This window comes from Trachemys scripta, chromosome 4, assembly GCF_013100865.1.
Source record: "Trachemys scripta elegans isolate TJP31775 chromosome 4, CAS_Tse_1.0, whole genome shotgun sequence".
NCBI lineage: Eukaryota > Metazoa > Chordata > Testudines > Emydidae > Trachemys > Trachemys scripta.
The window spans coordinates 103,612,129-103,638,206 of record NC_048301.1 but is presented as its reverse complement, the minus strand read 5'-3'; the positions used below and the strand labels follow the sequence as shown (position 1 = coordinate 103,638,206).

Below are 26,078 nucleotides of genomic sequence, written 5' to 3'. Positions count from 1 at the left end.
TCTTGTTGTAGTTCTCAGGTAGAGGATAAGAACTGTGTATAACTAAACATAGTAATGAGAACTAACTTGACTACTGCACTTGGAACTGTAGTCACTTCATCACTTGACTGGTCTTTCTTGCATCAGGAAGGTGCCATTTCCCGGGTCGCCTGTTGTTTACATGATGAAGATCATGTTGCTGTTGCCACCAGGTGAGAAATTTGATTTAATTAATTTTCCCCTTCCTGCCCCAAGGCTATAAAGCAACTTCTCGGGTGGAGTGTATTCCACCATAGCCATGTTGGTCAATTTCCCTGTTAGCTAAGCCCGAGACATTTCAGCGGCATGTGAAAGTGTGTTCGCTGACCTGATAAAGTGAAATGGGTAACTAAAACATTTATACGTTGAAATTCCAGTTAGTTACATTTATTTAACTCACAACTGCCACCTTTATTGGCAGTTTCAGAACAGAGGCCCAGGTTTGAGTGAGCAACCCTCCAAGTCAGGGCTGATGTACATTGGTAGGTTGGTGTGTGGAAGCTTGTATTGTGCTTATCTTTGGATAAATGTAGCACTTTGTTTTTCAGAATTGTCAACCTCACACTTTTCATATGCACAGCATTCAAACACAACTTCTTATATTAAAATGTATTCTTTGTTTAGCTTGCCTCTTTCTTGCAAGCAGCACTTCTTTACTACTGTTATAAATGATTGTCACTTTCAAAAGATCAGTTCTCTTAAAAATGTTAATCTCCGAACTATTACAGTCAAGGCCTTGTAGTGGTCTGGGAACTCAATCAGGAGCGTCGTGGAAAGCCAGAGAGGATTTATGTTTCCACTGAGCACAAAGGCAAAAAAGTCACATCTCTTTGTTGGGATACAGCCGCACTTCGAGTTTTTGTAGGAGATCATGTGGGAAAAGTGTCTGCTATCAAGATTAATACATCCAAACAAGGGAAGGTAAAATATTACCCATTTTCTTTGCAATGAGAGGAGATTCCAACAGATAGAGAGACAGATTGTGTGTCCATGTTTGTTAGTAAAATCAGGATGGGGGGAAAGAATTCACTAGCAAATTAAGTTCTGCTCGTTTTAGTGACTAGTCAGGAGTGATGAACTAGATAATGGTATAAATGTTTGCTTCAATTCTTGACAGTACACATAGCTAGTCCAGCAAGTGGCAATATAATGTAAATATTCTAAAATACAGTAGCATTCAATTTGGAGGTATGATTTACCACTTTTAAGAGACATTGAGTTCAGGATGGATTTTTTTGCACAGTGATGCAATTTCTTTTTAGAAGTCTGAGTGTAAATCCACAATTTCTGCCTTGACGATTACTTTAAATAATCTTAAGTAATCAAAAGATGGATACACCACCTATTATGGTACTTCTGGTTAATTGTAGAATGAGTCCAACACTGTACAGGATGATAATAAGTTATTGTCTGCACTTACGGCGGCATATAGAATACAGGCACTGCACACCCAGTTAGCATAAGTATAAATAGACATGACTTAAGTGAGTAGAGTAGAGTGCCCTCCATTGCTAAACACATGAGTATATACTCTACGTAGCTCTCTACATGCTCAAGCCTTGCCTCCTGTTCTACACTGCTGTTTTTAACAGTGTAGTGTCCTGCTGCCGGAGTCTATTTCCTGCCACAGGGAAAGGCTCTGGCAGTGGGGAGGCAGCAGGGAAACACTCCACCAGCTCCCCCCTGCCAGAGACTTCCCTCGCTGTCTCCCCCTGCCAGAGCTTTTTACTGCCATGTCTAGCTACACACTTCAGTGACAAGTGTGAACGCAGCCCTCTTTCAATGTGGCACGTAGTTACATGTGTGTTGCCTGTATTCTACACACTGCCGTAAGTGTAGACAAGGCAAAAAACCCTTTGTCACAGTCCTGGCTGAGCTACTCCCACTGGATGCTTGGCAGGTAGTTGTGTTTGTACCCACACGCTGGATCCATGTGCTGCTAAGCTCCTCTGGATAGGCTTCTGGTTTCTCGGGCACACTTCCCAGGCATAAACTCTCTGATGCCACTTATGGGGAATGGGACCTTGTGGTTGAGCTGTCTTGGACTCCAGGATCAGTGCTGACCCCCCAAACCCTCCAGTCTCACCAATAGCTGAAGCACATCTTCCCCAGAGCTCCATTCTCATGAGTATTCTGGTTCATCATTTAATCCTTTAGGGGCATGTGAAGTTAAAGCAAGTAATGCACAAGGGCTTTCTAAACTAGTTATGCTTTATTCATAAATCACAAGAGATAAACAGATATAGGCAAAATCTAATACCTTTACGCAATTCCCTCCCTCAGGTGCTCATGCTGAGAGGTGTTTGGATTTTGGTTAGTGCATTCAAGGTCCCAGGACCTCCTCTCCTTCCTTCCTCCTGACCGTCTAGCCACCTTGTTCTGTTCAGTGAGAGAACTACTCAGAACTACTCGGTGTCCATTTATAACTTTCCAGTTCCTCTGCCATGTTACTCTCCTAGTCAGCCTCAAAGCCTCCCTCAGGTGATCAAGATCCATAGTCAGGTGTGCTGTTGCTTGGTTACTGCCTGTCTGAAGTCCAGACTGAAAACACTAGTTTCTTGCAACACAGCCTCCCCGTGTAGGTAACTGTTATAGCCAAGGTAGACCTGTTAAAATGTTAATGACTCTTGATGTTCCTGTCATAGATGTCTAGTTACGATCTGTGCCATGTATAATACAGTCCCTGTTATTAAATGGCTGATTCAGTATACACTGAGGCTTTCCGTGGTCCAGCAATTTAATAATATGAACCGGAATTCGTAAGTTTTACAAAAGGAAAGTCCCAAATCATGTCACAACTCCACAGTTAAACGTTACCAGAACAATAGCAAAAAAGAGCAAAACTGGAACTGAAAATTATAGAAAAGTGGAAGTTCGGGTTTTGAGGTTCATATCATGTCAGATTTGAATAATACCGTTAGCCTTAAATCTTCAAAGTACTTTTAGAAAACCGGCTTCTGTCTTTTTTGCTATTTTATAATTAGGGCTTCAGATTTGTCAGAGCGTTTTATATAAAAAATCATGGAGCAGTTGCTAAGCCTGGGACTTTTACTAACTTTATTATGACTGCTCTGTGATTCTTGATAAAATATACCCTGACAAATGAGGGGGCACTGACCATCTGCAGTAACACCCTCTGCTCCGACACCACAGCCCTATTTCTAGCCTGGGAAGGGAGGGGGCTTCAGAGCAAGCCCAACCTGCACTCACCTCGAGCACAGGGAGCAGCAGAGCCTGCATCCTGTGGGGCTGGCCCCAGCTCCCCACTCCAGGCATTGCAACCAGGCATGCGGGATTGCAGCACTGCTCAGATTTGGCCCAGCCACCTCTTTGTTGTGACAGAGGGGCAGGCCAAACCTGAGTGGTGCTGCAGTCCCATACACCTGGTTGCAACACCTGGAGAGGGGAGCTGGGCCCAGCCCTGCAGGGCAGGAGCTGATGGTGTGGGGTGAGTCATGGACGTAAAAAGAAAAATCACAGATAAATGGGAGAATCATGCTATCTGTGACTCTTTTTTTTTCCTGCCATGACAAATCTATAGCCTTATTTATAATGTATAAAGTATTACCTATAAGAAAAGCCCGAAAGCCTTTGTATTAAAGAAAAAAATCTGCTTGTTTTATTTTAGAAATATCAAGTATGTCAACTCTATTCTTTCCTGGTTTTACTGGGTTACTTGGGGGACAAGGGGAGAAAATGTCTCTGGACTATATAATGTGTGCATGAAACCCTCACTAGAAGGGATTGGACTGTTGAAGACGTGCTTTCTCCAAAATGTTAATTGACCATTGAAGCTAAATAATACCCAAAGCTTTTATAGTCAGGCTATGGCCTGTCTACATTAGAGAATTGTAACAAACTTTCCACTTGTGCTACTACTGGTTCAGCTGCATCAATGTTGTCATGAGTGAGAGCCCAGCTGTGTGCTACCTGATGTATGTCCCACAGTCTGTGCAAGTCATCTATGTGAGAATTATTTGGTGAATGGTATTTAGACAACATACTGCAGAGTAACGCTGAAACTTGCTAACATTTGTAGGTCACTTAAATTTGAAGCTAAGTTACCTTAGCAGATAACTTTTATTCCCTACGGGAATACACCTAAGGGAGACTATTGCTGGCTTAAAAGAAAATGTGCATTGCATGGGTAATGAAACACTTATATAGCAAGAGAAGTTACTTAAAAAAAAGTATGATATACAACAATGTAGTATAAATATACATTGATGGGGGGGAAAAATTACAAGACACTATAAACAAGGCTCCCATCTTGCCAACACGTATGTGAATAACTGTATGTATGTGGGTAGTCCATTGAAATCTGTAGGGCTATTCACTCGCATAAACATTCTCAAATCCAGTGTCTTGTTTTTAAAGGAAAAGTAATGGTGTACGTTATTGGATACAGGGCAGAGTTAAATTAACGTGAACAACCACAAGCAGCTTGAAGTTTGCCATTTTCTGATCTTTGAGTGCAGCACTTTGCAACTGTAACTTTTTCTTAATGTTGTTTTTATGGAATATTACCAGCATTGACCTACGCCCAGTATGTGGTGTTTTTGTTTGTTCCTTTAGGCAGCGGCTGCTTTTGTAATGTTTCCAGTTCAGATTATAACCACTGTTGACTCCCGTGTAGTTCAACTTGATTATTTGGATGGAAGACTGCTTATTTCTTCACTTACTCGCTCCTACTTGTGTGATACTGAGAGGTAAGTTATACGCTAACTGCAAAAGTATCAAGACATCTCTTAAAGCTGGAAACCGATTCAAATGGATTAGCTGAAAGATCATTCTGCTTTAGCATTTACATTTATCATTCGTAAATTTCATCACTCGAAATTGTTATCATTTAGATGGTCAGACATACTCATCATTGAAGAGATTTACTGGCATATTGTAGACCAGATGTCGTCCCGTAACAGTATTATCTTAATAGTATTAACGTAGTTCTTGGTTTTGCATCTAATTTTAGGGATTGGGTTTCATGGTTTTAAAATGAATTATAGCTTTTCTGAAGAGTTGTAAACTAAAGGTACATTATTTAGTGTCTACACTGCACATGCAGTTTAACGGACACCCTTAAACTTTGAGTTAAGCAGAGACAGCAAGGAAAATACTGGTCCTGCTGTGTAGACCCTAGTTAGATAGACCCAACTGGCTGGGCAAATAGCATAGAAATTACTTTGATTGCTAAAGCAAAATAAATAGTAAAAATTAATGCAAAAAGGATGTAATGTCTTCATAAAGTACACATTTAAAAATAATGGAAAACTGACTTATATCAAGCAAACAGGTTTAGTTTTTGTTAATCTGCAACTGTCTCATTGCTCTATACTTTGAATTATAATGGTGAGATTTTTCGGTTTAATTTATAAATAAACTTTACCATATCAAGTACAAATGAAAATATTTTGGAAGCTTACAGTTATGAATGTTCCTTTGGTGGATACAGTCCTCCAAGAAAATGTTAAAACAAAACAGAGCCTGTTTTCTATATTGTCTAAATATATATTTTCCCCCCACTAGAGAGAAATTCTGGAAAATTGGTAACAAAGAAAGAGATGGAGAATATGGTGCCTGTTTTTTCCCAGCTGGAAAGAGTTGTGGGAGCCAGCAGCCATTAATATATTGTGCACGTCCTGGGTCAAGGATGTGGGAGGTGAACTTTGAAGGGGAGGTGCTAAGTACCCATCAATTCAAACAGCTGCTCTCGTCGCCTCCTCTCCCAGTTATTACTCTAAGGTAGTGGTATTGATGGTGGTTAGTGATAAATCGGGTTATGCTTTCATCCTGAGACTCTTTCTGTGAAAGCTACTCTCTGAAAGTCACAAAATATAGTAATAAAAAGTCAAGTCATGAACAAAAGCTTCAGCTTGTCATGCAGCCTAGAGTTTTCATTTTGCAGCTCTCAGAAATGTGTTCATCTGTTCCTTATAGCATCCACTCACCCACCCACTTGCATCCAAAAGTTGTGTTCTTCTAAAAGGGGGGTCGTAGGGGAGCCATCTGATTCATGACAGAAGTTCATGCTTCAGTAGTGACTAATGCAGTGCTTGCCAAATCAATTAGAAGTGGTCAATTTTTATTACATATTTTTGGGTTGGCAGTAGCTTTGTGCATGAGTGCTTTAAGAACTAATTTCTTTATTTTGTATTCAGTTTTGGCTTCCAATTAAATGTAGGTGTAGCAAGTTGTCATATTTGATTAGAGAAGTGAATTCACACTTTTTCTTGGGTTACATTTTCCATAGCAGAGATGCAATTTAAAGTTATAAATCTACAGTGTTGCCTTTGGATGCTCTAAAATCACTATTACTAAACATAGAGCTGTTAACTCACTACCGTTTGGTAATATGTTTGACTCTTTTTGGAATGGGTTAGGTTTGGGGTAAGGGTCATAGCTTTCTCAGAAATACTTCCAGTGTACTTTATACCTATGGAAAATATAAGTATATCATTATTTCATAGAATAATTAATTTTTTTCTATATTTGTATTTTTAAATGTTTTTGATGGAAAACTTCTAAACAAACTGATCTCTGACCTTTACTGTAAATTATCTCAACAGTTAAGGCAACCAGAGGTCTTGGGCTCCTGTTTTGAAATATCAGTCCTTTTGTAAAAAGAACAAGGAGTTCTTGTGGCACCTTGGAGACTAACAAATTTATTTGGGCCAAGTACTCCTCGTTCTTTTTGCTGATACAGACTAACATAGCTACCACTCTGAGTCTTTTTGTAGTTTATGATGACCTCTTCCTTCCATGTTCATGGCAGTTTAAAATGCCACTGAGAAACAATTACTGCTGTTAGTTAAAAGAATTATGATAATCCATCCACCCTGTATTAATTCTAGAGGTAAATTGTAATATAGTCAGATTGTGACTTTAGTAAATATTGACATTCCTAGGTATTCCACTTTAGTAATAGTAGGTCTTTTGCCAGTAAACTTTGTTTATAAGTGACAGTAATAACCAAAGCCTCAATCTTACAAACATACCCATATGTTTAACTTTATACATATCACTTTAGTGGGATTAAATACATGCTTAAAGTTAAGCACGTGTGTAAGTGTTTACAGGACTGAGGGCTTAAATATTTTGTTAACATGATGTGTTTTGTAATTAGAATGAATTACTGTCAATTACCATTTAGATATTATATGTTTTATAGGTTGGATCCTCAGTATAATACTTCTGCCTGTTCCCTCCAGTCTTTGTCTTTCCCAAAACTGTTATATTTGACGTAAGTATTTACCAGCACTCTGCTTTATTAACAATATTATCTTTGTTAGCTTTCATCACATCTGTTCAAATTAACATCCTTCAAAGCCCATGAGCAGTAGTTTGGATTTGTTTATCCTCTTCTTCCCATGCTCCAATTCCTCTTAACCCACCCCCCCCCCCCCCAAAAAAAAAACCAAAAAAAACCAAAAAAAACCCGCAACCCTGTTGTCTAGTGAATTATTTTCAAAATCTGGCCAAAAAAAATATAAATTTGTACTAACTTTCAGCATTTCCACTAAACACATTTTTTTACAGGTTCACAGTTTCATGTAAATCTGCAAACCTTTTCCAAAAGTCAGTTTTTTTTTAAATACTTCTTTTTTAACTGTAACATGTACAAAATAATCTTCCTACCTGAATTCCCTTTATGCGGGCTTGGTTAAAGACTATAGAAAACAGAGATGTTAGGTCAGGAGGCTGTGTCTTAAAGTTCAGATCTTGTTCTCTAAATAAAAAATGATAGATTAATTAAATACATTATTAAATGGAGTACTCTGGCAAGAGAATTTCCTTCCGAAATGAGTACTTTAAAACACTGCTTAATATTTTTTCTTTGCTTACAGCGAGCATTGTGTTATGACGTGGACAGAAAGGGGCATTTATGTCTTCATTCCTCAGAATGTTCAAGTTTTACTTTGGAGTGAAGTAAAAGGTGAACTTTAAGGAACTTAAGTTTTTGCTACATTGTTCATTACATTTTGACTCTCTAAAGTCCTGTACTTACAATTTCTGTTTCCACAAGGGGGTTAAATAACATTCACTAATAACTTTCTAGTTAATCATCAGCAATTTGAGACAAATTTTTGAATATTTAAAAAAAAAACCTTTGAAAACTAATCTTTACAAATTGTTTGGATGCTTGCGAAATAAAGGTAGTAGGGGACCGTGTATTGCATCTCAAAAAGAAAATGGCCCAGTGTGATTCAATGAAACATCATAAATATTGTGGTTTCCTTTCCTTGCTTCTCCTTACTCCATTTTATTATTTTTCAAAGAATATCTGATGTGGATCTAACCCTAACAGATTAGGAGATTTTTGTATCGTATTCTTCTTCTAAGTTGTATTTACATTCTTCAATTTAAACAGCTGCCGTGTTACACAAAAGGACTAATAAATGTTCTGAAGGTATTTAACTGCACTTTGAAATTAACAGGTCAAAATGCCACTGTTATGGAGTATTTGCACATTTAGTGTTTCTTGTACATCAAATTAATTAAATCTTTAACAAGCAACTAATTAATTTCAAATAATTGAACACCTGTCATTGTGCTATGTAGTTTCTGCATTTTTTGTTTTTTCAAAGAAAAAACATGTACATAATGTGTAATTAAGTACTTCCAAGTAACTTGGCAAAGGTCAAAGGACTCATAGATTTTAATTGTATGCAGTGGTAATTATATACTAACATAGTGCCCTCTAATTGTTATCCCATATTCTACTGGTGTATTTCAGGAATGGAAATTTGTTGTAATCATTAGTAGGCAAATTGAAAAGTACAAACTGTTTCCAATGTGGTTGTGGCCTTGTCAGTCCCAAGATATTAGAAACATAAGGTGGCTGAGGTAATGTCTTTTATTGAACCAACTTCTGTTGGTGAGAGAGACAAGCTTTTGAGCTTACACAAAGCTCTGCTTCAGGTCTGGAGAACTTACTCAGAGTGTCACACTAAATCTGTTCTCCGTTGTATTGGTCCAATACAGAATTTGGACCAATAAAAGACATTACCTCACCCATTTTGTGTCTGTAAATTGTTTCCAAGTTTTCCCAGAAAGGAAATATTGATAAGTACATTCATCCCTAAGACCTTTCTACTCCTCTGTTTTATATAGATATCCAGGATATAGCAGTGTACAGAAATGAGTTGTTCTGTCTGCATACGAATGGAAAAGTCTCGCACTTCTCTCTTCTGCTAGTGGAGCGTTGTGTAGAACGTCTGCTAAGAAGAGGTTTCTGGAGTCTTGCTGCCAGAGTCTGCTGTCTCTTCCAGAACTCTATTATTTCCTGCAGAGTAAGTTATGACCTCTTCCCACCTCTCTACTACATCTATTCAGTTAAGTCCTTTTGTCCTAAACCAAATCCTATAAAACTTGCACTTTGGATTTTGGAGCTTTTTGTCATGTTGAAATGTAATTGTAGAACTAATAAGCAATTACTCCTTTATTAGAAAACTTAGCCTATAATTGCATGGGTAATAAATTAAAACACTCTGTTATGTTTCATATGAGCAATAAGAATATTAACAAACCTCTTCCTTTTTGTATTGTTAGGCAAGAAAATTTTTGCCTCTAGACAAACTAGAGCATTTAAAATCGCAGCTGGACCTCTCAACCCAAAGTGATGTCATTAGCCAACTGGAAGAATTGATATCAAAGCTGGAACCTTTAGATTCTGCATGCAGCAGCAGAAGGAGCAGTATTTCATCACATGTAGGTGTATATAAAGTTGATTTTTTTCCCCCCAATTCAGTTCTTCCTCCTTTTGTTATAAGCTTGTCTATTGCCATCTGTAACCGTGGTTGCTGCAGGGACGTTTCTGAAAATGGTTCCCTTTAAGCAATCCAGCCTTTGGCTCCCACCCAGACTGCCAAGTCTATATGGTGAGGATTATTTAAAACCTTATTCACCATATATAAAGTCCTACCAATCCCAAGGGATCAGACACATTACCCACCAGGTCAATGAATATTTCAGATCTTACCCAAATACACGCTTACAGCCAATTCTTATTAACTAATCTAAGATTTATTTAAAAAGAAAAGAGAATTACTGTGGTTAAAAAGCATTATACATACAGATATGAGTATAGTTCTTAGGTCAGTAGAGATAGTGAGGATGCTGATTTGTAAAAGTCCTTCCTGAATCAGTTCAGTAGGTTATAGTCCAACAGGCAGTCGATGTGTAGAGTTTGCTCCAATTCTTCCATGAGAATTTGCAGGGATAATTCAGGGTACACCTGGAGACCTCAGTCTTACGACTTCCCCATCAAAGTTTAAGCAGATCTGAAATAATAAGGGTCAGGCCCGAGCCCTTTATAGCTGAAGCTCAGCAGATAAGTCTTTTGACAGCAAATGATCACAGCAGGTGCCTTCCCGATGAAGAATAGGAACTATATTGTTACATGTAGAAGTTTAGCTTCAAAGCATTTCCTATGTATATGCAGATAAACTAGTTGCATTGATTAGCATATCGCAAATTACCCATTCAAATGGTTTATAGGTAGTGTACTACAAACTTCAAAGAGAAATAAAGACAATGATATTATTACACCACAAGTCTCATCTAAATATTAATATCTCTTTTTGATCTCTGAATCAATAGAATATAGTAATGAAACATTACAGACAGGAACTGAAGTTTAGCATCTACAAGCTAATTAGATTACATTGTTAAATTTATAATAAGATACAGGTAAACAGACAAATACAATTAATAGCTGCTCCTAATTCTCTAACAGTAGAGGTTTATATTTCAAGAACTCTGGTCTCTTTAACATGGCTTTCTTAAATATATACAAGGAATGGTCCTGTTTAGCATTTCAGTACTATTCTAATATGTCCTTTAAAGATGGATTTTGTTTTAACCAGCCTGCTGGTTGCTTAACCCTCGCTGGCTCAGTGTCACATAATCCTTCACTCTGCAGATTAGAAAAAAGGTTTATATTATATTTGCTTTTCTTCACTGATAGTGGTGAGATATTTATGGTGACAAGGCTGGGGGGAGGCAATATCTTTTATTGGACCAACTTCTGTAGGTGAAAGGTACAAGCTTTCAAACTACACGGCGCTCTTATTCAGGTCTGAGGAAGGAAATCAGAGTGTCTTAAGGTACGTCTAGACTACTCGCCATATCGGCGGGTAGCAGTCGATTTATCGGGGATTGATATATCGCGTCTCGTTAAGATTCCGGAACTCCACTGCAGCGAGCGGCGGTAGCAGAGTCGACGGGGGAGCCACTGCCGTCGATCCCGCGCAGTGTGGACCCCAGGTAAATCGATCCCCCCCCAGTGTAGACCAGCCCTTAGCTAAATACAATTTAAGACAGATTGTTAAACATAAGGGTTAACTCATGTTGTAGGAGACCACTTGAAAAGAGGTGGGCAATTGAGAGTTAGACTGTTATGCATAAAGGATTTGAAGTGGGCAATTAAGGATAGCAGGCAGCGGTGGGAGTGTATTACAAATTGTTGTAATGAACCATAAAACCAGTGTTCCTCTTGAGTCCATGGTTTTTGTTGTCCACAAGTTACAAATTTAAGTTCCCAGTTGACACCTACCACCCCACATTGGATACCACTATCATCATACAGTTAAAACCCATATTTGATGCGGACCACATCCTGAAGTAAACCTTTCTTGAGCACCCTATCGTTGTCCTCAAACAGTCCCCCCCAGCCTTGCCAAGCTCTTCATCAGAAGCAAGCCCCCCACTGTAACCAACTTAAAGCAGCACCAAACCCTGCCAGAATAACAGATGCAAAACATGCAGACATATTTCCCTTGTTGCAATGATAGGTACCTCACACGACAAACACACCTTTTGAGATTCATGGGTCCTACACATGCTTATCGCAACTCATTCAGTACATCAAATGCCTCAAAATAACTTTGTGGGTGAAACCAGTCAATCATTACATTCTTGAATGAACTCTCTCAAAAAAATGATAAAAGATAAAACCACGCATTGCAAACTTTTCTCACAAAGTGATCGCTCCATATCTGTTCTTTCAATACTCGCCCTCAAATACCACAATACTTCAAAAGATGAGCCTGGGAACTTAAATTAATAACTCAGCTAGACACCGAAAAACATGGATTCAACAGGGACACTAGTTTTACGGTCCATTACAACAATTTGTAATCCCTCCTCTCTTCTCCCCCCCCCCCACTGCCTGCTACCCTTAATTGTCCACTTCAAATCCTTTATGCATAACAATCTAACCCTCTGTTGCCCATTTCCTTTGAAGTGGCTGCCTACAACATGCATTATCCCTTATGCTTAACAATCTGTCCCAACTTGTATTTAGCTCACGCACTCTGATTTCCTTCCCCAGATCTGAATAGGAGCTCTCCATAGCCCAAAAACTTGTACTTTCCACCAGCAGAAGCTGGTCCAATAAAAGGTATTACCTCACCCACCTTGTCTCTTTGGCCTGGTCCCCACTAAGCCCCCACTTCGGACTAAGGTACGCAAATTCAGCTACGTTAATAACGTAGCTGAATTCGAAGTACCTTAGTCCGAACTTACCGCGGGTCCAGACTCGGCAGGGAGGCTCCCCCGTCGACTCTGCGTACTCCTCTCGCCGAGCTGGAGTACCGGCGTCGATGGCGAGCACTTCCGGGATCGATTTATCGCGTCTTAACCAGACACGATAAATCGATCCCAGAACATCGATTGCCTGCCGCCGGACCCTCCGGTAATTGAAGACGTACCCTTTCATATCCTGGGACCAACGTGGCTACAATCACACTGCAAGATACTTAGGGTGTCTATTACTAACTAGACTAATTGGGGTAGGAACCTAAAAATGTTAATTATGCAGTTTTCTAGATTTGTAAGGGCATGATTCGATAGATTTCATGTTCATCTAGGGCAACTTAATTCTATTCTCTGATCCACCATGATTCCTGCATGACAGTATTTCTTTTCTAAAGCTATATTTTAGAGTGCTGTAACATTCCTCAGAAAATGCTGGTTTGTGTGGAAATGTGACCTCATTTGGGCATAAGACTTTTACTCAGTTTTAAAAATTGGCTTTAATCTTACTTACAAAAGTGCTGTCTTACTCATGTGGTTGGTTAGGGTGTTGACCCTAACTTTTAGTATCTTGTGAAAAGGAAAAACTTGCTTCATACTTAGCACTTACATAGCTATTTTCATCTTCAAAGCACTTTAGACAACTAATTATTCTCACAACATCCTGTGAGGTTATCCATGTTGTAGAGATGTAGAAATGCCCAGCTTGAGCTGAACCATGACCAGGGAGAAACATGTGTCTTGGAGCAAACTTTTGTGGAGGATCTATAATTGCACTTACAATTATGTTAGCTAACTAGTTATTTAAGAATCCATTAACTGCAGTTATACCATGACCAAAACTCCGTTATAGGCAAGTGCAGAGAGGAAGTGACTTGTCCAAGATACAATGTGGCTTTGTCAGAGATTATATTAAAACCGAGTTCTTAGTTCCTCATCTTGTGCTCAGCCCACCAGACTTGCAGGTTTTTTTGTAGTTACTCTTCCTATAAAAGTTTCATTTTAACTCTTACTTTGAATATTTATAAAGAAATTGAACTATGTGGCATATGTGTTTATTTTCAAGGTTTCAGATGAAAAGCTCTGGTGGTGCACTGAATTCTCAGTGTGGGTTAATAAGGATATTTTTGTGGCTCATGTGACTTTATTATTTGCCCTACAGGAAAGTTTCAGTGTCTTAGACTCTGGAATTTATCGTGTTATTAGTCGAAGAGGCAGTCAGTCAGATGAAGACTCTTGTTCCTTAAACAGCCAAACATTGTCAGAAGATGAGAGACTTAAAGAGTTTACTGCACACCAGGAAGAAGAGCAGGTGGAGCTTGGTAATGTCTTGCAATGAAAATATGCTTTTCAGTTGCCTTCTTTGTGTTCAACAAGTAGCTGGTGATATGGTGTCTAGGTTTAAAACAACAATAAAACCCTTCATAGCTGTAAATTCCATTTGTCTTCCACCATTTAGATATCCCTGATTAAACCCTATAAGCTGTTCGGTGAATCACATGTGCCACATCTTGCTAGTAGTAAACCTAAAGTCACCACTTCCGTGGCCTCTTGTAGTAAAACCTTGTACTGAAAACTTTAGGGGTGAGATCCCGACTCGATTGAACTAAATGGTAGAACTCCCATTTATTTCAGTAGAGCCAGGATTTCACTCAAGATTTCCTTTTTCCATAGGTAACTCAGCTAGGTTATTCTTAGCATTAAGGCAAACTACCCTGCATCAATATTAATCCAGCCTCTGCTAGCCTGATTTCCGCTTTTGTTGTCCTATCCTAATTCTAGTTGAGCCAGGCCTTATATTGGTGCCAGGGAGCTGGTACGTGTGGGTCAAGAGCTTTTAACTTTCTTGCAGGGTTTCTCTTCTGGGTTTTTTTGGAAGGGATTCCCTCCTGTACATTTACATATTAGTGTATGAGGGGTGCAACCTTTTGAGTAACCCTGTTATTCCACCCAACCAGCTTTGTTCTTTTCTTCCCCCAACAAATATCTATCTGTAGACAAAAGTTAGAGGCTTCTCTGGCTTTTCAAGGGGTAGTGTGATCTCTCCTTTCTGAAAAAACACACCTTTGTTAGTAGCTCCTTTCTATGCTGCTGCCTGTGTTGATAGAGGAAGCTGTTTAAAGCTGGGGAGGGGATAGAATGGCCTGCAGAGAGGGAGATGCTCTTGGTCTTCTGCTGGGAATATACTCCAATGCTATAGGGAAAGTATTGGGGTTTTTTTGTTTCTGTTTTTTTTATAGTGAGCTGTCTCTTCAGATGCACCAGAAGAGCTGGATGAGGCAGACCTGAAGGCCCATTCCTATTAAATATTAAACTCCTTCAACCTCACCCACCCAATTTAGAGCTGCTAGCTATGAGAAGTTGTGGAGTCTCTTTTCTCCTGACCCCTGGGTTGCTGATGACCTAAAATTAAGTGGGGCCAGAGAGCAAAACTCCCTTCTCATCAGGGAATCAACCTGCTATCCCCTGCAGAGTGGGAGTGTCCTGTAGGAAGGGATGGCGCCCATTGTGATCTCCTGATCTTGCAAGAGGGAAGGTGAAGATTGCAGCTGTATTGTTAGACTCATTCTTTTCTAAAATCAAGGTAGATTATACTGAAGTGTATGAAAATATGTCAGAGGGTTTCTTTGGCCTCTCTTTTTAGTGAATCTGTTGGTGTCGGGAACTAAAATTTCATAGTGCAACAATTTTTTTGCCAAGGTGTTGGTGGACTTTCTCACAATGTGTGTCAAGAACGAGTGGAAAAAATAAAGGTTTAAGAGCTAATGCCATCTTTAGATAGTTTTGTACTATTAATAAATGCATGTTTTGTGTCAATGAACTTTACACTTGATATTTGTTCACCCATCTTTACTTTTTGGTTATGCCATCTTAATGTAATTTTAGAAAGTAAAACTTCCAAGTGAAGAGACTTGGCTTTACACATTTGGAGTTAGTTTTCCTATTGCTGCTCAGTTAGTGATTTCAAGTGGCTGGTTATTTCAAACTATAAAAGTCCTAGATGCTTCTCTATCTCAGTGTATGTGAGCTTCATTTGGTGCTTTAGATCAGTGGTTTGCAAACTGTGGGTCGCGACCCAGTACTGGGTCGCAGAATGTAAGGCACTGGGTCACGGCGGCTCTGTACAGCACCGCTGACTGGGCTGTTAAAAGTCCTGTTGGTGGTGCTGTCTGGCTAAGGCAGGCTAGTCCCTACCTGTTCCAACACGGTGTTGTGCCCGAGAAGCGGCCATCAGCAGCCAATGGGAGCTGCGAGGGAGTGGTGCCTGCAGGAGAGAGCCGTGCGGAGCCGGACCTGCTGCTGGCCGCTTTCGGGTCCATGGTGCCAGGACAGGCAGAAAGCCTGCCTTAGTACTCCCGCTGTGCTGCTGACCGGGGGCTGCCCATGGTAAGCCTGCGCCCCAAGCCTATGCCCCAATCCCCTGCCCCAGCCCTGAGTGCCCCCCCAAAGCTGGAGCCCCTTCCTGCACCCAAACCCCTCATCCCTGGTCCCACCCCAGAGCCTACACCCCCAGCCCAGAGCCCTGACCCCCATCCCGTGCCCCAACCTACTGCCCCAGCCCTGAGCCCCCTCCTGTATCCCAAACCCCTCATTCCCGTCCCCACCCTGCAGCTCTCACTCCCACACCCCAAACCTCTCATCCCCAACTCTGTTGAATCATGGGCATCAACAATTTTTTTCAACTGGATCGCCAGAAAAAAAGTTTGAAAACCACTGCTTTAGATAATTTCCTGAGAAACGGATCTTAATGAATGCTGTCTTCTTTTCTGCATTGGAATTGGTTGCTCTGTTCCCATTACCGTAAGTGGCCATTAGTGTTTAAATTGCTACTTTTCTACCTAGTGAACAAAAAGTTTGGTTTGCAAGCAGGGTAACACCACTTGCTGACCTTTCGGTACTATCTAGAGGCCCATTTCCATAAGGATGCTTTGAATGCTAGCAGTAGAACTGATAGTTCAGCTCCATTTTGAGAAAAAGAAACTTTTTGTTTTGAGGTACTAGTAAAAGCATTATCACCATTACTTAAAATAATCCTTTTCCTTAATCGCACTTTTTTTAAAAAATGTGATCGAGTTCACTTTGTACGTCTTTTTCTTGTACTAGGATATGATTTAAAAACAAAAAACACCCCAGTGCACCTGACCTCTGAAATAAGAGCAAGCTAGCCTGGAGTCAGTAGTGTTGTAGGTGACTATATAAATGATCTAAAAATAAGATGGCTGGCACAAGGCTGACCATAGGTACCATCTGTGCTTCTAACTGTAACTAGGTTTCAGTTTGACCTCATCAGCCTTTGCCTCTTTTAAAGGGTAGAGAGCAAGCACAAATGGACCAAATCACTCCATAGTTATTGGTATGCAAAATACCGTATATACTCGTTCATAAGCCGAATTTTTTTAGTAAAAAAGGGAAGCACCAGAGAAGGGGGTTGGCTTATCAACGGGTATAGAGAGGGACAGGTGGGATACAGCCTCTCCACCCAACAGAGGGAGCAAGGAGAGGCAGCACAACCAACAGAGCCAGAAGGGAAGAGGTGGGGCCAGCGTTACTACCCTGACTCCCAGTGTTAACCCCCCCCCCCCAAAAAAAAAAAATTCCCCACCAGTTGCTGTCCTGGCCTGTCAGGGTAAGCAGCTGGTACGCCGGGACACTTTGTTAATTTAGGTTTACCTCTGTGCCTGCGGATGCTCGAGGTAAACAAACAGTCTCGGCCCACCGGTGGCTTATCCTGATGGCCCGGGAGCCAAAGTTTGCCGACCCCTGAATTATAGGGTCGGCTTATGAATGGGTCATAAAAATTTTCCATTTTTACTTATCCGTATTGGGGGGTCGTCTTATAAACGAACTGGCTTATGATCGAGTGTATACGGTAGTAGTAAAGGACATGGTGGAGGCTCTTGTGGTTACTCATTGGTTACTCATATCAGGCTGATCTGAAGAGCCACAGTGTTTGGGTTAAGTTACACATGGATATCTCCTTAAATGCAATGGTGATGGACATCTTAGTAATGCCTAGTCTGGTACAGACCAGTATAATCAAATGTAATCTAACTTTCGTGAAATATCACTACGTAGTTTAATATAACGTATTTGTTAATTTTTTTTTTGAGTCATCTTGGTTACCTGCTGAATATAGCATTGAGCTGTTGCCTCAGAATAGGCCAGAAATCCATGTACAGAAGATAGTCATCCATCGAGAGTTGTCCTCTTACTGCCACTGATTTGTCAGTTGCCGCTTTATTAAATAAAGCTTCAACAGATTAATAAAACAAATACCTACTAGGTCTAAGGCCAATAATGCTAAGATTGCCCTTAAATCCCAAGGACTGTGTGTGTATATTGCTAGTCCCTATTCTGTCTCCAGTCTCCCATTCTCTTAAAATCCATGAAAGAACCTGCAAGTAAAAAAAACCCACAATTTAGGTCACAAGAGTAAAATTTTCCTATTAAAGGAAAGTGTGGGTCATAACTGGATTATATGTTTCATTGTCAAATCATTGCTTCATAATTTTATTATTTCAATTCCGTTTGTTAGACAACGCATCTCATGCTTCTGTGGTGGTTGAGACTGATCGGAATGAGACTTTTCTCCCATTCAGTATTCCATTGTCATTTCGTTCACCATCTCCTCTGGTCTCCCTCCAAGCTGTCAAGGAAAGGTAAAAATCATAGGATATTTGTTCATCCATTACATTCCTTTTTTTCTGAATTCATATGTTGATTCATACTTTGCTAAAAGATAAAATCAAATTTGATAGGAAAGTTAGAGTTTAATCCTGACTCCATTGAAGACAATAAGAGTCTTGCCATTGACTTCAATTGAGCCAGGATTTCACTCTTGAGTTTTAAATGGAGGTTAAGAACACATACCATAGTCTTGTGGCTAGTGTTTCCTACTTTGAGTGAGTCTGTTGAATGTGGCTATGGGATTTAGCATTTTGGTAGTTAGATTGTTGAAGACTTTAAGGACCTGCTGTGTATTTTAATGATGGTATGTATTGTCAAGATATGTACCCCAAATCAATTAAATTGTCCTTTCCTTCCTTCAGTAAATCTTATGCATTCCTCACAGGTATCTGGAATCAACTGTGGCTTATACATACTGTATGTGAACAAACCAAGTCTTGCGTTTAAAAATCAAATGTGCGCCTTTAAAAAACAAAACAAGCAAGCCACTAAAATAAGGAGGGGAAATAGCTTGCATAAAACTGGTTATTTCAAAGCTCTGAATATAATGCATCTTATTTAAAACCAGAAGTGCTGGCCCATGGTGTTTCTAGCATTATCCTGAAATGTTGGGTTAGCCCTTTCATTCAGTTTGCTAAGTGTATTTCTACCAGACCCTTCAATAATAAAATATTGTTTTAATCAAATTACTTGATGCCTGTTAATCTATTGAAAGCTTCATCCATAAGCTTTATGTGGCTATCCACACCTTCATTTTGACCTTTCCAAATATCAAGCTATATCCTTTTTAAAAAGTTTATTACCAGAGAACATTCATTTTTACACAGGCAGAAAATTAAATCCATAAGTATTCATATGCTACATTCTAGTTACTCCAGTTTAAAGGCTTGGGTCAAGTATCAAATTTTATTTTATGGTCTATAATCTTTTATAAAAATTTCCCTTCAACACTCCCTGTATTTTAAGATCAGTAATCTCGTGGGTTTAAACTCATTCCCTCTTCTTAAATTTGAAGAGCAGCTCTTTTTGTTATACTGTGTCACCACTAGGAGGAGCTCTTTGAGTGGTGAATGTTAACTGTTTAACCAGAGAATCCAGAAGTTCTACTTCAAGTGATTGCATATATCCATTCCACTGTAGGGGTGTGTGTGTGTGTGTGTGTGTGTGTGTGCGCCTTGCACAATTGTTGGAGAACCTTTTTCCTGAGTAGTACCCATCAGGGAGGCTCAAGCACTCTCTGCCATCATTCGCCACTGCTTGCAGGTATAAAAGGACGGTGACGGCTGTTGGAGCACTTCTAGTCTTGCTATTACATGTTGATTTCGCTCGCTCTTTGTATATAGTCTGTTGTTTAGTTGGTAGTTAGTTATAGTTCATGTTATAGTTATAGTTAGTGTTAGTTCTTTATGGACCAAATTTGATTCTCAGTAGCAGGCACTGTACTGGAGCCATGCCTTGTTCTCTGGGGTTCAAGTTGTGCCGATCGTATGCTTGTGCTTTGCCGGTCAGTGGCTCACAGCCCCACTGCCTAAAATATTTGGGGGAGTCCCACATCAGTGACAAGTATCACATTTGTAGAGAGTTTAAGCCTCACTCTAAAAAAAAGAGAGCAGCAAGACTTAAACATCTCTTTATGGAGGTGGCACTTTGTCTTCCTTTGGAGCCATTGGGTTCAGAGCGTACGCCAAGCCCGGCACCATCAGTACAGAGTGCACCTCCTGAGACGTCTTCAGCACCATGTACTGTGTTTCTGGTATCAAGGAAGAGAGACACATCTTCCAGGGACTCAGTACCTCGTTCAGCAAGGCCAGCTAGAGGCAAGGACTCTGAGGGACTCAAAGGGGAAGCATTTTCTAGAGCATTCCTCTGCCACAAAGTTTGTCAACTCCAGAACCTATGCCAAGTCTGCTGAGACTAACCCCTGAATTTCTTGTACAAACACAGCAGACTGAAGACCAATTCTGGTATTGATGATGTCAGAGGTACGCTGCCACAGAGACTTGCTTAACCTTTTGGTACCGGCATCCCCAGCAGAGCAAGTGTGGTTTCAGGAATGGTAGTTCCTACAACAGGTCAGCAAGAGCATGCAGTACTGATGCCGCTTCCAATACCTAAGGGGCCAGTGTATTCCAGAGGCAAGCCACTGTCACTATCCTGAGTATCACCACCTCTGGGTTCAGCTTACCTATCTCCTGTCTACATGGGTTCTACTCTGCTGTTATTGCGGGACTCGGTCATCTTGGTCAGATTTGGAAGTGGGGTCTTCTATGTCCTAAACCAGATGGGAGGGTTATTCTCCATCAGAACTTTGTGGTTTATGGATGTTCCAGCCTGAGAAATCATGTCTGAATCCAATGGGAAAGGCAGAGGAGATCCTACTAGCGTTGCTAGGGAGACCAAGAACCAATTGTGCTGAGGCCATGCTGGTGCAATTAGTATGAGGTAAGCACAATCCTGCGTAGCCTTGAACAGGACATTGGATAGTAATGGTGTTAGAGGAAATGCATACAGGAGGGAGTTCGTCTGTGAGCATGAAACTCTGTCAAAGAACCTGGGCTGTGCCCCCCTCCGGAGCAGAACTGATGAAACTTTCTATTGGTCTTTGTTGCAAACAGGTCCTCTTGGGGAGTTCTCCACAACTGGACGATGGACCTGGCCACGTCCAAACAGTGACCATTGGTGGTGAGCAGAGGAGGACCTGGCAATGTGTTCTGCTCACCTGGGAAGCAAGCAGCTTTGGGGTGAATGGAGTTGGTTATCCAGAACTCCCAAAGCAGAATTACCTCCTGGCACAGCTAGAAGGAACTGTCTGTTCACATAGGACATAGTTGCTGTGTTGTCCGTTAACTCTAGCAGACTTTCCCCTACAGTATGTGGACGGAAGGTCAAACAGACTAGATTGGTAGCATGTAGCTCCCTGATGTTTATACGAATTGCGAGGGTCACAACCCCTGAGTTTGCAGGGTTTTGCTGTGTCCCACCCAGGGATGAGGCATCTGTGACCAGCTTGAGCATTCGTTGCAGAGAAACGAAGTGAACTGCTGCACAAACATGTCAAAGGTCTGTCCATCAGTCCAGAGAGGATAAAGTTACCTATGGAACATTAATCACTCTGTCTAAAGTACGTCAGCAGGGGACATACACTGATGCTAGCCATCCCTGAAGCCGCCTGAGGGCTGAAGTGTAGTCTAGCGTGCTGTACTATGCAGGTACATGCCTCTATGTGTCCCAGAAGCTTCAGCCAAGTGTGTGCTATGGTAACTGGATGTGCTCTTAGATCCAAGACTATGTCTTTGAGCATTTGGAGACTTGACAGGGGCAGAAACACTCTGGCTTTTGTAGCATCGAGGCGTTCTCCGATAAACTCTATTCTTTGCACAGGTTTTAGAACTGATTTGTCCATACTGAAGAATAGCCTTAGTGTTTTGAAGGTGGACTGAATGATGGTCATGCTGTACAGTGATTGAGACTTGAACAGGTCTCTCACCAATCAGTCGTCCCGGTGGAGGAATCTGCAGATACAGTTACCTGCGCCCTGCACTTTGTGATAATGCAACAGGCTGATGATAAGCTGAATAGAAGCAATGAATTGGTAATGAGTTCCATTGACTATAAACCTGAGAAACTTTCTGGTGGTCTGGACGGGTTGTGATATGGAAGTAAGTGACCTTTAAGTCGGACGCAGTATACCAGTTGCCCTGTTCCAGGGAAGGACTAATGGAAGCTAGGGTAACTGTAAGGAATTTTATTTTCTTCGGGTGCATGTTTAACTCTGTTAGATCAAAAATAGATCTAAGACTGCCTTTTTGCTTTGGCACAAAGGAAACAGCACAAATAAAAACCTTTCCCCCTGAGGAACAGAGGAACTTTCTCTCAGGCCCCTGCTAGGAGAGATTGGACCTCCTGCTAAAGAATGGTCTTGCCAGAGTGGGCCCTGAAGAGTGACAGGGAAGTGGGATTTGAAGGGGGAGATATAAACAAACTGAAGGGAATATTGCTGCCAACCTACAGGCCTTCTACGTGGCAGCAGGGATGCCTCTTTGTTAGCACTATTGGAAATAGCTTGCTCAACAGATATTGAGGAAGTCCTTCTGAGTAGCAGAAATCCTTCAACTAGGTGTACTTATCTGGCTACATGGAAATGTTTTTCTATTTTTTCTCAACAGAAACGGTGTCTGTCTAGTGCAGACTTCCATTAAACATATTTTGGATTACCTGTTGCACCTCAAACATCAAGATAGTTCAATTAAAGTCCATTTGGCAGCTATTTCAGCGTTCCACCCGCTACTGGGTAATAAATCACTCTTTTCCAACCCCGTAACTATCATATTTCTAAAAGGGTTGGATGAATTATACCAGGGGTTCTCAAACTGGGGGTCGTGACCCCTCAGGGGTCACGAGGTTATTACGTGGGGGGTCACGAGGTGTCAGCCTTACCCCAGACCCCGCTTTGCCCCCAGCATTTTAATTTATAAGGGGGGGGTCGCACTCAGAGGCTTGCTGTGTGGAAGGGGTCACCAGTACAAAAGTTTGAGAACCACTGAATTATACCTTCAGGTACAAGAATCTGTTCCCGCAGGGGATCTCAACCTGGTGCTAAAAAAATTAATGGGACCTCCCTTTGAACCTCTTGCGAATTGCTCCCTGCTCCATCTCTCTATGAAAGTGGCATTTCTGGTTGCGTTAACCTCAGCAAGGAGAGTGGGTAAATTGAGAGCCGTGGTTTCCGAGCCTCCTTATACAGTTTTCCATAAGGATAAAGTGTACCTCCTCTCTCATCCAAAATTCTTAACAAAGGTGGTTTCCAATTTCCACATTAACCAGGCAGTTTATTTGCCAACTTTTCCCCAAAAGCCTACATGTGTATAGATGAGCAAAAACGTCATTTGTTGGATGTGAGGAGAGCGTTAGCCTTCTAATTGGGCCGTCCCAGACCCTTTAGATCCTCGGCACGGTTTTGTTGTGATTTGCGGCCAGGGTGAAAGATCAGCCGGTTTCCACTTAAGAAATCTAGGAAGAAATCCTCTCTTGCACTTGTTTGTGCTACCAGTTAGCTTATGTCACACCACCTCTTACCTGGAGTATTGGTTCATTCAGCTAGAGCACAAACAGCTTTCCTCACGCATGTACCCGATTGAGACATTTGCAAAGCAGCCACCTGGTCATCAGTTCATACATTTGCTGCTCATTATGCCATTTCCCGTCAGTCCAGGAACGATGCCAGTTTTGGATGGCTTGTTCCACCATAGCAGTTCAGGTAGACTCTGAACTGTCTCCACATTAATCTGCTTGTGAGTCACCTGTAGTGGATGGACCTGTGCAAAATACTTTGAAGAACGACAGTTACATAAAGGTAACCGTTTTTTCTTTCCGACATGGCTAAGCCTGTTCTGACCTGGAGTACAAGAACTTGAAGTTGCTTTTGAATCCTGGTTTTCTAAAGAACTCTTGCGTGTTATGGACCAATATATTTGAGTTTTGGAATGTAGGTAGGCCTTCCTTTGGAATGAGACATTCTAAGGGTTAGGAATGGATAATTGAAACAGAGGACCGCTTAGAATGCTTTCTAATTTCTTCATAACTGTACATTTCCTGAATAATTTTCTTGTCACTGTGAAGGTCATTATAGACCAAATTAAAAGATAATTAACAAAATTCTTGTGCGTGTCCTTATTTAGAGGCTTTATCATGGAAAAATTAGCCTCTCTCATTGCAAATAAAAATCTCAGCATTTGCATAATTGTAAAATCCCCTCTATCAGGCAGCACAAAACCAAACTTCCAGTGTTTTATTTTGTGATCTCCATTGGGGCCTGAAAATCTTAGGAGTAAAGAACTTGACTAAAGCATATAAGTTCTGAGATGTTTCTTACTGAGTGCAACATGCATTTTTTCATGTTGAGTTCTGACTGACTGATACTTGGTGGTTCCCAGTGTGCTCATCCTCTCTTCCTGCCTCCTTTAGATGATAAAGATTTCTGAAGTGAGAGGCTGGCTAGAAAGACCGAGATTTATTGTGTTGACTATGAGCTCTTCTCCTACTGCCATCTCAGTTGTTTGAACTTTTGATTTCTAGTGTTTCCAGCTTTGTACGCAAAACTACTGAAAAGATTGGCACCCTTCATATGAGTCCTGATGTCAGAGTGAGGCAGGAAATGAAAGATGATGATGAATCTCATGAAGTGACTGCTAGTATAGCCGCATACTCCCAGGAAGAAGATGAAAACGAGTAAGTTCAAGCTCACATGGTTTTACTAGTCAAATGTGCCAGCTGCCCAAAGGACTGGGAACTCATGTCTTCCACAATGATCCCATTCATTTCAATAGAATAGAGATTTTTTTTCCATCTGGCTCCATGAATCCATCTGGTCTCACCCTCCCCACCCCCTGCCTCCTTTCTCAATTTTTTACCTCAAAGCTTGTTCAGATGTCAAACTCTTCTAGAAAATGGATGTTAAGAGTTTACATTCGTGGTCCTGGAGTGGTTGAGGAAGGGGAAACTAATATAGTTCCCTACTTGCCCTTCTGGGTACCTAACCAGACGTGTTGATGCATGTGAATTTTAAAGCCTACATCCTGTTTTTAATGAAAAGAGGAACAAGCAGCTTTATCACCCTCAACACTGGGTTGTTTAAAGGAATATGAAAACACTGTAGTGGCTTAGTCGTATGAATAAAGAACGAGCGCTAAATTGTTATCAGGAGTTAAATTGGCAAATCCATTGAAATATTTTAAGCAATGAATTTGTATTAGCTTAATGTTAGTTTTGTTTCTTGACATCTGAGAACCCTCATAGGTAATGTTTGACAAGATGAAAAAAGTTATTTTTCTTCTGCTCCTCATGTCCAGCTGCTCCATAATTACTGTAGTCTCATTTGTCTGTTTCTCATGAAAAGTAACAGAACTGCATTTCTCATAACAGAATTAATGCTATTTCTCCCTCTGTTTTAAAAAGATAGCCATAATTTTTTCTTTATATTTCTCTCTAGTTTGGAACTACAGAGCCAGCCTCAAGAAGAGGACCGGCTAAGAGATCTCAAGATAGCAACGACAGAAGCTATGTAAGTAGAGAGCATAGAGCTATATTTTACTCTGGCAGAAAGCTTTTATTGTAAATATCTGCAGTAAATGATGCTGTGAAGGTATATCCACACATGGTGTACGGCTGTCTCGGGGTGGTCAAACTTTTTGGCCTAAGGGCCACATCTGGGCGGGGAAATTGTATGCAGGGCTGTGAATGTTGGGCTGGGGCAGAGGGTTGAGGTACATGGGGTTGTGTGGGGTGAGGAAGGGGGTGCAGTGTGCAAGAAGGGGCTCAGGGCAAGGGGTTGGGATGCAGGAGGGGTGTGAGGTGCAGGAGGGGGCTCAGAGCAGGGGGTTGGGGTGCGGGGTGCAGGAGGGGTTCAGGGTGCGGGTTCTGGCCTGGTGCCACTTACCTCAAGCGGCTCCGGGGTGACAGCGGCGCGCAGCGGGGCTAAGGCTGGCTCCCTGCCTGCTCTGGCTTTGTGCCGCTCCTGGAAGTGGCCAGCATGTCTGGCAATGGCTCCCGGGGGTGGAGTGGGGCAGGTGGCTCCGCTGCGTGCTGCCCTCGCCTGTGGGTATCACCCCCGAAGCTCCCATTGTCCGCGATTCCTTGTTCACAGCCAATGGGACCTGCAGGGGGTGGTGCCTGCAGGTGAGGGCAGCACATGGATCCCTCTGCCCCATCTTCCCCAGGGGCCGCAGGGACATGGTGCCGGCCGCTTCCAGGAATGCACAGGGCCAGGGCAGGCAGGGAGCCTATCTTAGCCCCCTGTGCCACAGGGCTGGCAATCCCATTGGATGGATTAAAAGCCCTGA

General features: G+C 41.3%; 1 protein-coding gene across 4 annotated transcripts in view; it reads left to right on the top strand.

The window, feature by feature from the left end:
• Positions 1–26,078, top strand: part of HPS5 (HPS5 biogenesis of lysosomal organelles complex 2 subunit 2) — a 43,877-nt gene that overhangs the window by 6,657 nt on the left and 11,142 nt on the right. For all 4 annotated transcript variants that reach the window (XM_034770217.1, XM_034770215.1, XM_034770213.1 and 1 more), the window contains exons 4-15: positions 127–191; positions 747–939; positions 4,594–4,727; positions 5,545–5,760; positions 7,187–7,258; positions 7,863–7,951; positions 9,130–9,308; positions 9,568–9,726; positions 13,715–13,874; positions 18,089–18,212; positions 24,316–24,468; positions 25,229–25,300. In XM_034770217.1, the coding sequence (XP_034626108.1) occupies positions 127–191; positions 747–939; positions 4,594–4,727; positions 5,545–5,760; positions 7,187–7,258; positions 7,863–7,951; positions 9,130–9,308; positions 9,568–9,726; positions 13,715–13,874; positions 18,089–18,212; positions 24,316–24,468; positions 25,229–25,300 (1,616 nt within the window). The remainder of the gene's footprint in view (positions 1–126; positions 192–746; positions 940–4,593; positions 4,728–5,544; positions 5,761–7,186; positions 7,259–7,862; positions 7,952–9,129; positions 9,309–9,567; positions 9,727–13,714; positions 13,875–18,088; positions 18,213–24,315; positions 24,469–25,228; positions 25,301–26,078) is intronic.